This window comes from Macrobrachium rosenbergii, chromosome 24 (assembly GCF_040412425.1).
Source record: "Macrobrachium rosenbergii isolate ZJJX-2024 chromosome 24, ASM4041242v1, whole genome shotgun sequence".
Classification (NCBI taxonomy): Eukaryota; Metazoa; Arthropoda; class Malacostraca; order Decapoda; family Palaemonidae; genus Macrobrachium; species Macrobrachium rosenbergii.
Genome location: NC_089764.1, coordinates 162,799 through 176,085, shown reverse-complemented (window position 1 = coordinate 176,085; position 13,287 = coordinate 162,799). Strand labels below are relative to the sequence as shown.

Below are 13,287 nucleotides of genomic sequence, written 5' to 3'. Positions count from 1 at the left end.
CTTTTTTTTTTTTAACAATCAGTTACTTTCTAATGATTCTGTCATCCGGAATAAAAGAAAATTGTGATTATCCAGATCATTCATTTCTTACAAATTTTCTTGCATATTTTCTCTCTATGGTAAAATAACAAAATCACTGGTAATATGTCTTCATTTGTAAAAGTAAAAATGTTTATATACTCTCAAGGGATATGAGAATAGTAGCTGTCATTTTAGATCAGCTTGAACAAAATCTCGCACTGGCAATTATTTTCTCCTAGAAATAAATAAATAAAATATTCAAATTTTTTAAATTCTTAAATAAAAATTCTAAAATACGTAACCCAGTTGACTAATTTTTTAATTGTCGGAATTAAAGAGGATGTATGTGATCCAGTTCCATAACTACAATTAAGTGTGGTATACTGAAGCGTTCCGAATAATTCTCAAAACACTAACATACCATATCACATTAACAATTATGCCCACAAACTCACAGTAACTGTGAAAGAAAAAGTACTAAAATCTAAAATTACAAGTTGAGGTGTAACGCTTAAGAACCTAATATTTTAAGAGACAAAATATACGAAGAGGATAATCAAGGCAGGATAAAAATGTGATGATGGAAAATGGGTGATGACGGGAACGACTATTTTTCCTTACAAAAATATTTTCTGCGAAATCCGGTAACGGCAGCGAATGAAATGAACGCCCAGATTTGTCAAGCTTAAGTCGAAAACTATTGTCAGGATTTGTGACTTCTCCCATATTCATCCTCTCTCTTCGGTGCTGGATTTTCAGCAGATTTCTTTGCAGACCTGGGTAACATTTAGCATACTCTTGCCTGATTTTGTACGTGCCTTTGCTTCTTGTATACCGCTTTCATAATTAACAATGTAATTAAACGAAATACGACTGAGGCAAACACAAAAGCTTTAGAGTGTGAATGAATAGATTTTATTATATATCAGAAATAATTAATCGGTGATGATACAACACAAACAACTTATCGATCTGTATCGACATCTTTTACTATCTACGATGAAGCCTTATTAATACTTTTTTCATTCACCGATATCCTTTGTCAGAAAGCATAAAACGAAAGTATCTTGTCTCCAGGAAATATTTCTATTCTAAAGTCGCTTGTCTGTCCACTATAAACCAGTTGTTAGAAAACTAACAAAAAACTAAAAAAATAACCTTGCAATGGGATACAAACAACATCTTATAGATGCAAACTAGAATTATGAGCTGAATATTGCTCAGAGGTCCTTTATTCTGTGTACATCTATAACGTATTCACAAAGTAAAAGGCCTTGTCCAACAATGCGCATGTAACTAGTACACAAATGCATAGGATGACGAAATTGTTTCTTCTTAATATTTCCACTTGACATAGGGAATCCTATGCCATTAATATCAGCTGAGATAACACAAGGAAAATGAAACATATTTCATATTTAAGACTCTAAAAGAGCAATCGGTTTCATGCCAATCAAAGCAAGTAAAAGACAGTCCTCATATATCGGAAATTACAATGAAAAGAAAAAAACATGAGACGAAATGACAAAATTCGGTTAATCCATTACAATATCACTAATCAACATTATGATGAACATAACAAATTAAAATTCTTTACAATGTTGTTAGTTGGTATTTAAGGAAAAAAATTGTAATTTTTGGTAAAATATCAATGTTAAATATTTCAAACATCTAAAGAGTGCTTTGTTATTGAATTTTTGTAATGAAAACAAACACCTAATTACTTTACGAATACCTGTCTGATCGAAAGAAAAGTCGGAATAATATTACATATTACCTACTCTGTTGTAAAATCAACCTAGATTAGAGAATCCCTATTAAAAATTTGTATCTGCGTTATTTCTATCTATTTCTTCATCCGTTGTTTCCTGGAATTAAATTTACTGTAATTCAAGAAATGTAATTGTGCACTGGCGCCTACAATGCCGCTCATAAGGATTCTATTCTTTAGGAATCTTTTATTCACTAACTGACCAAAATATCTTTTTATGTTGATGCCACGATTTGCATGAGATTTAGATATAAAACAAAAATTTAAATCAATACGAGGTCGGAAAAAGAGGAGGGTTTATTAAGAACATTAATCCAGAATTAAAAAAAAAAAAACTTTGAGGCTTTAGATAATACTTCTGAATTTTTTCAAAATATTTGTTCATGTTATGACAATTCGTATACCTCTTGGCTGTTTGTAGATAGAGTATTATTTACGTGTTATCTTGATATCTGATGTTGCAGACATAAATATAGAAATGTGTATTTTTTTTATCTCAATCATTATTTGGGTAGCTGAACACTGTACACAACAAAACTGAGTAACAGAATTTGAGGAAATAGGTATTTTTGACAAGCAGTTTTTAAGGCAAAAACAGGCATAAAACTATTGCTATCATCACTGGTAAACAATGTTTTCATTATGTAATGATTACTGCCAAAATAAGCTAAAAAAAACCCTCCTTTCTGCTCTTGCTTGGCCGATAGATAGGCCTCTGTCTATTTGAACCTGTGAGAGGTAGTGAAATCTGGTTCTGGTTGGTTCCGGTCAGAAATCCAGGGGGTCTTAAGGCATGCTCAGGAAATAATCTTAGCCTAGGGCAGTAACTGGCTGGCGCCCTATCTTTGGTACAGGAGCTGTGACCCGTGTCAGGCCATCGCCCATCCCCCCGCCCTGCATCCGATCAGAAGTAATAAAAGGCCACGGAGCCAGAAGATAGCTCTCACACAGCCCAGACGCGAATGTAGCAGGTCACAAGTTCAGATGTTCCCCACACCCCCTTCTCACCACCACGTGGATCGCTGCCCCTTGCTTTGTACCCCAACCATGTGGCCAATATCAGTTGCAAGTGGTGAACTGCAAATCCCAGAGCGAGCGGAAACTCAACTGCAGCCCTTTATCATCACAAGGGCGCCCTTCCATCCCACAACCGATCTACGACCCAAGAGTACGTCCTTGGTGGGAGGCCTTTGTCTACACACACACGTGGACCCCTTGCGGACGCCGCTGAGAAGGACAGGAACAAAGCCCCGATGTCGACGTCAGACTTACACTTCTGCTAGCCACGTTACTTTCGCCCTTGTGCATTCATTAAACTTCTGGGCCCGTATCTTGGATATCCCTTGAGTTTCTTGGTTCATTCCCGGCCCACGCGTTCACTGCCCTCTTGCTCAAGTCACTAGTCAAGCCTCAAGTCTGTCCTTGGTGCCCTCAGCACACCCTCAAGTAAAACCATTCCCCAATTCCAGCTGTGGATCATAACCTGGGTCCCATATCATTTCAGAAGGATGATTGTAGCAGAATTCTCCTTGGTCCGTGTTCCTGGCATTCCCAAGCTTTTCCTCCCCCCACCTCTGGAGGACTTTCAACTGCAGCAGCAATTTAACTTGTTTTAATTCATTTTCCCTTTGATCTTGTCTGTTATGTAAATATACCATTTTTGTACCCATGTGTTTCACACATCTTTCCTTTGAGAATGAGCCCTAAGCTCCAGTATAACTCCTTTGTTTTCTGTTTTATATGCTCCTGGTTATCTTACAAGGTCATTGTAGAGTAAAGTAATGAATGTGGAGACTTAAACTTTACTTGCACCAGGAAACATATAAAAATGGCGACCTGACCAGTAATTCCCGTAATGATTGCATCCTCCCCGCCCTCCCCTTTTGTTTGTTTGTGTTGCATTTTGTAAAATCAGCAATTAACTCAGCTAAGCTGGATACGAGACAGATTACAAACCTTTGAAAAACCAGCGCAACAGGCCAACGAAATTCTGTGTAAGTAAACTGTGTTTATTTAGCATAGGAAACTTTAGCAAACGTGACAAAACCTAGGAATTTTTTTTTTATAGTAGGGCACATGTCAAAGGAAAACGAGAGAGAGGATCACCGAAATTTAGCCTTTGAAAGCCTTTGCACGTGGCTTGCATGCCATTCAAATAGGTTATTTAGGCTCTAACCATTAAAGGAATAGTGCGCGTATTCCTCCTGGGAAAACATGTGATTTTGAAATCAAATCCTTAAGTAGGTGCGAGAAATCAACCGCAAACACGTGTTCAAAAAGTCAGACCAGCATTGCTGACTCATTTTACTCTCTCTCTCGTTTAGAAATAGGGCAAAATCATATATTATGCTAGGCAAAAGCAAAGAACTGGTAGAGTTCAACAAACGTCGTTTCGTTCCCTCCGTTCAGGGAAGTACCACGTTTGTTTACAAACATTAACTTCACTCATTCATTTGTCGCAGACAGCTGGCCCAGTGGCCTATAAGATAAACAGACAGGGAGGCAAGCGGCCTTGACCGACATTCGTCGCACAGTTAGGAAATGTGTGAAAATTTGTTTGTTTGATTTTACTTTGCTTTCCCTCGGCTCACTCCGCCAAATTGTTTGCATTACTGGGGGGTCTGACGTTATATGTTCTGTATTGTTCTGGTTTTTTTTTTTGTGCTTTTCCTACGGCTGTGTGTGTTGCATATCTGTTATGAATTTGGGATTACCACCCACCTAATTGCCATTGAGAACAAAACTTCTCCCATCAGTAAGTAAAACTAACGCCGTCGCTAATCAGACCTAGTCTGTGTGGGAATTCTAGGTAGCCAATATATTCCAATCTTGTCCCCAAGCCAGCCTGTTTTGTCGGTACCTTGGGAGACCAATCATTTGCTCATTATCGTCCCCAAATCAGCCCGCTTTGTCGGTAAATCAGGAGACATATCTATTCCAATCTCGTCCCCAAGTCAGCCCGTTTTGTCGGTACCTTGGGAGACCAGAGAATTCAATTCCTAATTCCCTGCTGTAGTCTGCTGTGTCAGGGCGGGAGATCATTCATACGTCCTTTGGGGAAAACTCCAAATTCCCACAGCTCTGGAAAATTAATTCTGTGTATTACTTGTGTCCTCTCCCACCTGCAAAATGACGACAAGATCTCAGCAGAGCGAGGATTTCAAGTTCTTCATGTCCTCCGGGAAGGAACTCAGCCTTTCTGGGAAAGAACTAAAAGACTGGGTACAGGAGAGGATGGACGCGATAAAGGCAGAGAGAGAGGCAGAAAGGGAGGCCCAAGAGAGACGAGAAGAAGCAGAGAGACATGAACGAGAAGCGGAGAGACAGGAATGAGAAGCAGAGAGACAGGCTCAAGAGAAACAAGAAGAAGCAGAGATTCAGGCACAAGAAGTGGAGAGACAGGCTCAAGAGAAACGAGACGCAGAGAGACAGGAACGAGAGTAAAGAGAGGCTGTGGAAAGGGAAGAAAGGGACAAGCAGCGTGCCCATGAACTCGTGCTGCTGCAACGAAGTGGCCCTTCGCCTCCACCTGCCACCCAGGGGATGAGCGCCTTCAGCCAGGCACTTGCCTGCATGCCAAAATGGATGGAGGCCGAGCCCGAGGTGTGGCTCGACACCGCCGAGACAGTCTTAAAGGTCTGCCCCCTGAGTGCTGCCGAACTCTCCCTGGTGTTGGGCAAGTTCCTTGGAGGGAAGGCCCTTATTGCCTACAAAGCTCTCCTGCCGGAGGAGCAAGAAAATTGGGACATCGTCCGCCAGACTATCGCCATGGCGTACAAAATGACCCCCGAACGCTGGAGGAGGTGCTGGCGAGGGCAAGTTAAGGAAGTAAACCAGACCTGGGCAGACTAGGCCTACCAGTCCGAGCACGCCCATGCCAAATGGTTTGAGTCTTTGGGGGTTACGACCCTCAACGAGGCCATTGAACAAATGAAGATAGGGCACTTCCTACTCTACACACCTCCAGCCCTCGCCACGCACATCACCGAGAAGGAGCCCCCGACCTTAGCAGACTGCTGCCGATTGACTCATTTCTGGGATACCCATCACCCCCAGGAGAGCTCCCTGAAGAGGAAGATTCATCCCCTTTCCTGGCTTTCAGGAGCCCCTCAACCCAAGAGTGAGCCATCTCCGAAGCCCCAGGTGTGCGGATATTGCAGGAAGCCTTGGCACTCCTCAGGCCACTGCTGGAATAGGCCCCCGAGTGCCTTTGCACCCTCCACCGCGGGCACCGCCCCGTCCGCCGACTCCCGTGACTTGACCACCCCCTGTGGCAGGATCTGGCCCTTACCCAGGTACCCACGCCCCCGTCTGCCAGGATTGCAGACAATCAGGACACTTCTCCGCCTCTTACAAAGGATGCTCTAGATTCAGTGCCAGACCTCAGACGGTTGGCACTGTGGCCTGGCCTGGATGACCCACCGGGTGGGTTGGGCTTGTATCTGGCAGAGTTGCGCCTCCAGATGAGTCCAGTCCCCCCAAGAAGCTTGAGAACATTATTGATACCGGGTCAGAGATGAGTCTGATAGTCTGCGCCCAAGTCCCCCTTGGAGCCATCATCCAAGAAGGAGAGAGGATGACGATTCTCTGGATAAATGGGGACAGGAAAGACCTCCCAACTGTCCACCTCAAAGTCACTACGAGTGACTCCTCCCAGGAGAGAGAGCACCTCTTCAGAGTAGCAGGGACCCTCACAACGGGAAAGCCCCTCCTCCTGGGTCAGGACCTGATCCAGTGGAGGGACCCTCTGGTACCTGTAAGGTGCCTGGAGCCTCCCCAGCTGCCTGCTCCTCTTGAGGCCTCCAAAGGGGTTGCAGACCTCCTGCTCCCTCCGGACCTGACCTTGGGATCCATCCCCTGGCTACAAGAACTGCCCACAATTCCAGAGCGGGAGGGCCTAGCACCATCTACCACCCTCCTCATCACTGGGGCCGCTGCGTCCCATCCTTCCCTCAGCAGGGAACAGTTGATAGAGGCCCAGAAAGAGGACGTCGCCCCACAGCGCCTCCGCCAGGAGGCCGTCACGACGGAGGACGACATAGAGGACCTCATCCAAGAGGCACACCTACTGGACGAGGACATCCTTTACAAAATCACCAGGGGCCCACATGACCCAGCCAATGTTAGGAATAAACTCGTGATGGTCCCTCATGCTCTCCATCAGGAGGTGTTCAGTCTTGCCCATGATGGCATAAGTGGGCACTTCGGGGTAACGAGGACCACCCGAGGTCTAGAGGACAATTTCTGCTGGCCTGGACTCCGGAAAGATGTGAAGTTCATAGCCTCATGCCCTACCTGCCAAGTGGCGGGGAATCCAAATGAGGTGGTCCCTAAAGCTCCCTTCCGGAACATCCCTTCGGACGGCGTCCCCTGTCGGGACGTCGTAGTAGATTACTTTACACCTCAAGGACGGATCAGGAGCAAGTCCGGGAGTATGCATTGCCTCACGATCATTGATCGGTTCACGCGATATCCCGAGGCAATCCCGGTACACAGCGAGAGCTCCAAGAATGCTGCCAAGGCGCTTTTGCAGTTCTTCTGCCGCTTCGGGTTCCCAGCCACAATTCAATTGGACCAGGGATGGCATTTTACTTCAAAGGAGTTCCGGGACAACATGGCCAGCCACGGGGTCAAATATTTCACCTCCACTGCATATCACCCCGAGAGCCAGGGTTTCATTGAAAGGCTCCACCAGTCCTTGGCAACGACCCTCAGGAAACTGGAGCATGAAGGAGGAGGAACTTGGGAGGAAAACCTCATCTATGCACTGTTTGCCGCTCGCCACGCCACCTCAGAGACCATGGGCTACAGCCCATTCGAGCTCTTATATGCCCACTCCACCCAGGGCCCCCTCGACATCCTCTACGACGCCTGGGCGGGGTCCGCCCAGGCGGAGTGGGCTAAAGAGTTGCCCCAAATTCAAAGAAACCTCTGGACAGCCTGGGCAGTCGCCCAAGCCTCTGAGGAAGCCTCGCAGGAATGGGTGAAGTTGAAGTTCAATGTCATGGCCTATTCCAGTTCTTTTGAGCCGGGGGACCAAGTCCTGGTCCTCTGGATTGGCGCCACCAGGCCCCTGGAGACACATTTCACAGGGCCTCACAAAATCTTGCGGAAGCGCGGGGCCCTCAACTACCTAGTCGCCTGCGGGAAGAGGAGAGCCAAGTGGCTCCACATTAATTTATTAAAACCGTTCCACCTTCGGAGCGAAGAACCACCCCAGCGAGGCACTCCAGCTCTTGGGGCTGTGGTTTGCAATGCCGCCCTGGCTCGGGACCCTACAACAAATTCCGAAGTCCTGCAGAACCTGGACCTCATCACACCAGGCGTGGAGCCCACCCACCGGGAGGATGTCTGGAAGCTGTTACATCACCACTCTCATGTTGTGCGGGACTCCTTGGGGTGCACGTACGTCCTACAACACTCAATAAACACCAGAGAGGGCATAAAACCTATTGCCCAGCGATATTACCGGGTCAACCCGGAGAAGGCTCGCAGGATCGAGGACCAAGTCAAGCTCCAACTCGACCTTGTCGTCATCAAGCAGAGCTACAGTTCTTGGGCCTCCCCGGTGGTTCTAGTCCCTAAGGAAGGTGGGGGAGATCGACTGTGTGCGGATTTTAGGAAGCTCAATGAGGCCATGGAAACCGAGCCCTATCCCATTCTCCGGATCAAGGCTTGCTTGGATAGTCTAGGCAGTGCGCCCTATCTGAGTAAGATAGATCTGGAAAGGGGTATTGGCAAGTCCCCCTGTCAGAGGAGTCTCGCCCTCGGACAGCCTTCATCACACCCAGTGGACACTACCAGTGCCGGGTCATGCCATTTGGCCTAAAGAATGCCCCCAACTGCTTCCAGAGGCTAATGAATAAGATCCTAGGGGGCATTCCAAATTGTGTGGTATACCTTGACGACATTGTCACATACACCCACACTTGGGAAGAACACATAGCGATACTGGGTAAGATTTTAACAGCTCTGGGTAAGGCTAATCTAGTAATCAATCTCAAGAAGTGCCAGTTCGGGGCTGAGGAGATCACGCCTGGCACCTAAGGTGGCAAATATCCAGGCCATCCAAGATATGCCCTACCCCAGCACGAAGAAGGATGCCCAACGATTGGCATGGTGCAGTACTTTAGGCTGTTCATCCCGAACTTTGCCGATGCGGCTGCACCCATTACCAACCTTTTCCGTGGGAAAGCGCCCTTCAGGTGCACGGCTGAGTGCTGGAGGGCGTATGATCACCTCAAGGCAGTTTTGGTCACTCCGCCGGTCCTCCACACCCTCGACTACAAGCGGCCTTTTTATCTTGCCGTTGACGCCAGCAACGTGGGAATTGGAGCAGTAATGTTCCAAGAGAAGGGTGGCGTCAGACACCCAGTTGCTTACTACGCCAGAAAATTGAAGCCAGCAGAAACCCATTACAGTACAATAGAGAAAGAACTGCTGGGTATGGTCCTGGCCATGAAGCATTTTGAATCATATCATGCCAATCACAAGTTCCGGCTGACAGTATATACCGACCATAACCCCTTGAGGTACCTGACAAGCTTCCGTAATCAGAACAAAAGACTAATGTGGTGGTGCCTCGATCTTCAAGATTATAACTGGAGAATTGAGCATATCAAAGGTAACGACAACGAAAATTGCAGATATTCTATCCCGACATCATAGCAAATGAGGCCTCAGGGGTTGTATTGCACCCGGCCCCTCATCCCAGGGCTTGGAACAGTCAGGGTAGTCTCCTCATCTTTCAAAAGTCTTGGCACCTGTCATATATTCTTCCTTTCCTATGGAACTTCTATCCTCATCCTTCTCTGTCGATCTTTCCTTTCCACTTTTCCTTAATTACCACCACAAAAAAGGCAGTTAAAATATGGGATATCATCCCCCTTTAAAATGCCATTCATCATTTTACTATGAGTCACAAGGCAGGCGTGTCAGCTCTTCCTGAAGGGGTCGGGCCCTTTGGGTTTCCTTTTCCAGTCCTTGGGCTTAGATAGTCCTGGCTGTCGTCTATGGGCGACGGACGTTAAATTCATACATAAACAAAAACTACCTCCAGTTTAAAATAGTCCAATCCACTGTGAAGATTGGCCAGTTTAAAATAGTAACCTGTCAATTATAAGGTGACAAGGAAATTATTCATTTACCTGTTCAAGCTTATGTAGAGTTTGCCACGGGCCTCCTCACTTCTAAACAATGGTACAAGTCAAATCACAAAAGCTGTCCTGCAACCACAGGGACAATGACTTATCATAGCTGCCATTCTTGAAGCCTTGACAAAGTACGAACATTCATTCAGAATTTCAGAGACAGCTGTTTGTCGTCATCACCTTGTGGGAGGAGTCGGGACGTCATATATTCACGTCACATATAACTTTGAACCCATACATTAGAGTGTTCCGCCACTGACTTCGGCTGCTTTATTTTACTGTTATGAATGTACTTTTTTTATAATTTAAGTAATAAAGAATGCTGCCAAAAATTAGGTAGGGATGCAAAGTATATTATGGCTAAGTAGTATCTTTGTAAATTGCACAGAAAAAAAAAGTTATTCCGGAAAAACACCGGAATAAAGGCTCTGAATCTCAGTAGTAGTAGTTACTCTGTTATCTTTGTATGTTTCTCTTTGTCTCCTTTCAGATAATACCATTTCTTCTCTACCATGGTTTACCTTTTGAAATAACCTTTAGCTTCTCACGTAATTTTTTATATACTGCTTAACTGTGAATGCATAACATGCTAATTCAGCAATGATCACTCAAAATTAATGAATCGAGGAACTCAGTATTCTACAAATACTAGAATCTTCTTGATGAGTGCGCACGCATGTGTGTGTGTGTACATGTGTGTGAGACAGAGAGAGAGAGAGAGAGAGAGAGAGAGAGAGAGAGAGATGAACACAGGCAGAGACAGAAACAAAAAACGTTTAATATAACAGAATGCGAAAAGGCAACCATGAATTCGCCTTGTACTTGTTCAATTAGCGCAGCACAAAGAACAGTAATCAAGGATTTCCAAAGCTCTTGCAGTAGTTCAGCAGACATGCAAAAGTCTCCACGACAAAGTCATCTCACGAGAGGAGTTGAATTATAGATTAGTTTTCCTCTTATGAAGTGAAGGAAGTTCTTCACGAATTATTCGTCATTTGGTGTTGAAATGAATCATTGTCGTGTCATTTGCTTTTATGCACGACCAACAACAAACGCTTTGTACAACTTATAGCTATATGGTTAAGTATGGTACATTGGTAATGTACTGACATACCATGCCACCATTACAGTCAAACTGACATCAGTGAGAGAGATGAAAGTGGATAAAATGTGAAAATTATGAGTTGCATTTTGTGAAAAATAAGGTATCTTGAATCGCGGGAGGTCGAGAGCTTTTTTGTTTTGAGAGACAAGGGAAAATGGTTTATAAAACATGTAATTGGTTACTGACTTTTCAAACATTTGATTTGTTTATAAAACCATTTTTCTCATTAAATTATATAAATATATATATATATATATAATATATATATATATATTATATATATTACATATATATATATATATATATATATATATATATATATATATATATATAAAATGGATATATATATATATATATATTATATATATATATATATATATATATGTATATATATATATATATTATATATAGATACGTATATATATATATATATATATATATATATGGATATATATATATATCTATATATATATATATATATATATATATATATTATATAGTATATAATAATATATATATATATATATTAGAACACACTAAAACAATGGACGAGGAATATATATATATATATAATATATATATATATATATATATATATATATATATATATATATATATATATATATATATATATATATATATATATATATATATATATATATATATATATATATATATATATATATATATATATATATATATATATATATATATATATATATATATATATATATATATATATATATATATATATAATCGGAAAGCACAAACGTCCTTTAATATAATTCCTCTATATATAAATAATATATTTTCATATATATATTTTTAAGTTGATAATAAGTCCACGGTGGATATACTAACGAAATCGGCCGATTTCGTTGGTGGGCTCATATATATTGGAACAATGAATATATATATATATATATAAATATATATTCTTTCTGTTATATGTGTGTGTGATAAAATAGTCATATATATATATATATATATATATTATAATATATAAATATATATATATATATATATATATATATATATATATATATATATATATATATATATATATATATATATATATATATATATATATATATATATGTATGTGTGTGTGTGTGTGTGTGTGTATACAGTCTCATAATATTCTCTTGTGAAATGCATGTAGAATGATTTTCTTTATACAAGAAATATTGTGTAGTGTAAGATGTCATTTCCAATTATAATAATTAATGTAAAGCATATTTTGTTGTAATGTTTGTTGGATTTCACGATAGTGTAATTTAGAATTAATAATATTTCTTAATAATAGTGCAATAGCGAGAGATAAGGGATGGGCAACCAGGGTATACTTTTGTTTTGGTTCAAGTGATAAGTAATGTCATCACGATCTTCGTCTGTTTATTAAACATGCCGATTATATTATTTGTTTTTTATTGTGATGCTGGCATTCACATGAGTAGAGTCACGTAGTCAAAATTCATGTTAAGACACTTCAAGCCATGTGATCATCTATTGTCTTCAAGACAGATCCACATTCTGATCATGTCACATGTGACCAGAAGTCCAGAATGTTCTTTGGGTCTTGGTCTCAAAATGTTTTAGGATATTCTGTGCGTCTCGGTCCCAAAACATTTTAGAATAGTCTTAGGGGTTTTGCTTATAACTGAAAACAGAATTCATTTATCCCTGTGAGGTCAAAATCTGTGGTATAGATTTAAAGAGGTTCTCTCTCTCTCTCTCTCTTTCTCAGATCCATTTAATGGATTTTTTTACAGTAACATAAATTGTTTTGATGTTGGTCACTCTGTTATTTGACTGTGAAATCTATATAAACATTATAAGTGTATTTATTGTAATGGCACCTATCAGAAAAGTTTGTTTAGTGAATTTCAAGTAGCTGCATTTGGGGTAATCTTGTGAAAACTTAAAAGCTTGTGTAAGGTAGAGTGGATTTTACAAGTTTAACCATGGTTAATGTATATTTAGAAGTTTGAAGATGAGTTATTCAAACTGAGTTGATTTTTGTAAGTGTTGTTTCAATTGGTTTGTCAATTAAGTCAGATTTTTTAGTGAATTTATATCGTGTTTTACACATTTCAGTTTTGTGTATTTTTGTGTGTTCTTGTATTTTCAAGTTATCTAATTAGTTTCCTCTCATACTAATTGTTTAACTTTTGCTTGTTTAATTTTGTTTCACATATTAATATTTTCATGATTTAATATTGTTTCTTATCTAAATTCAA

At 41.5% G+C, this 13,287-nt stretch overlaps 1 protein-coding gene across 1 annotated transcript; it reads left to right on the top strand.

Moving 5' to 3' along the window:
* The first annotated feature begins 6,308 nt into the window (after nucleotides 1–6,308).
* On the top strand, nucleotides 6,309–8,621 carry LOC136851713 (uncharacterized). Its single transcript, XM_067126059.1, has one exon. It carries the CDS (start codon nucleotides 6,309–6,311, stop codon nucleotides 8,619–8,621), a length of 2,313 nt encoding a protein of 770 aa, XP_066982160.1.
* Nucleotides 8,622–13,287: the final 4,666 nt, after the last annotated feature.

Bases quoted from the DNA above. Each gene is read 5' to 3' on its own strand.
- LOC136851713 (XM_067126059.1), top strand. From the start codon at position 6,309: ATGAGTCTGATAGTCTGCGCCCAAGTCCCCCTTGGAGCCATCATCCAA.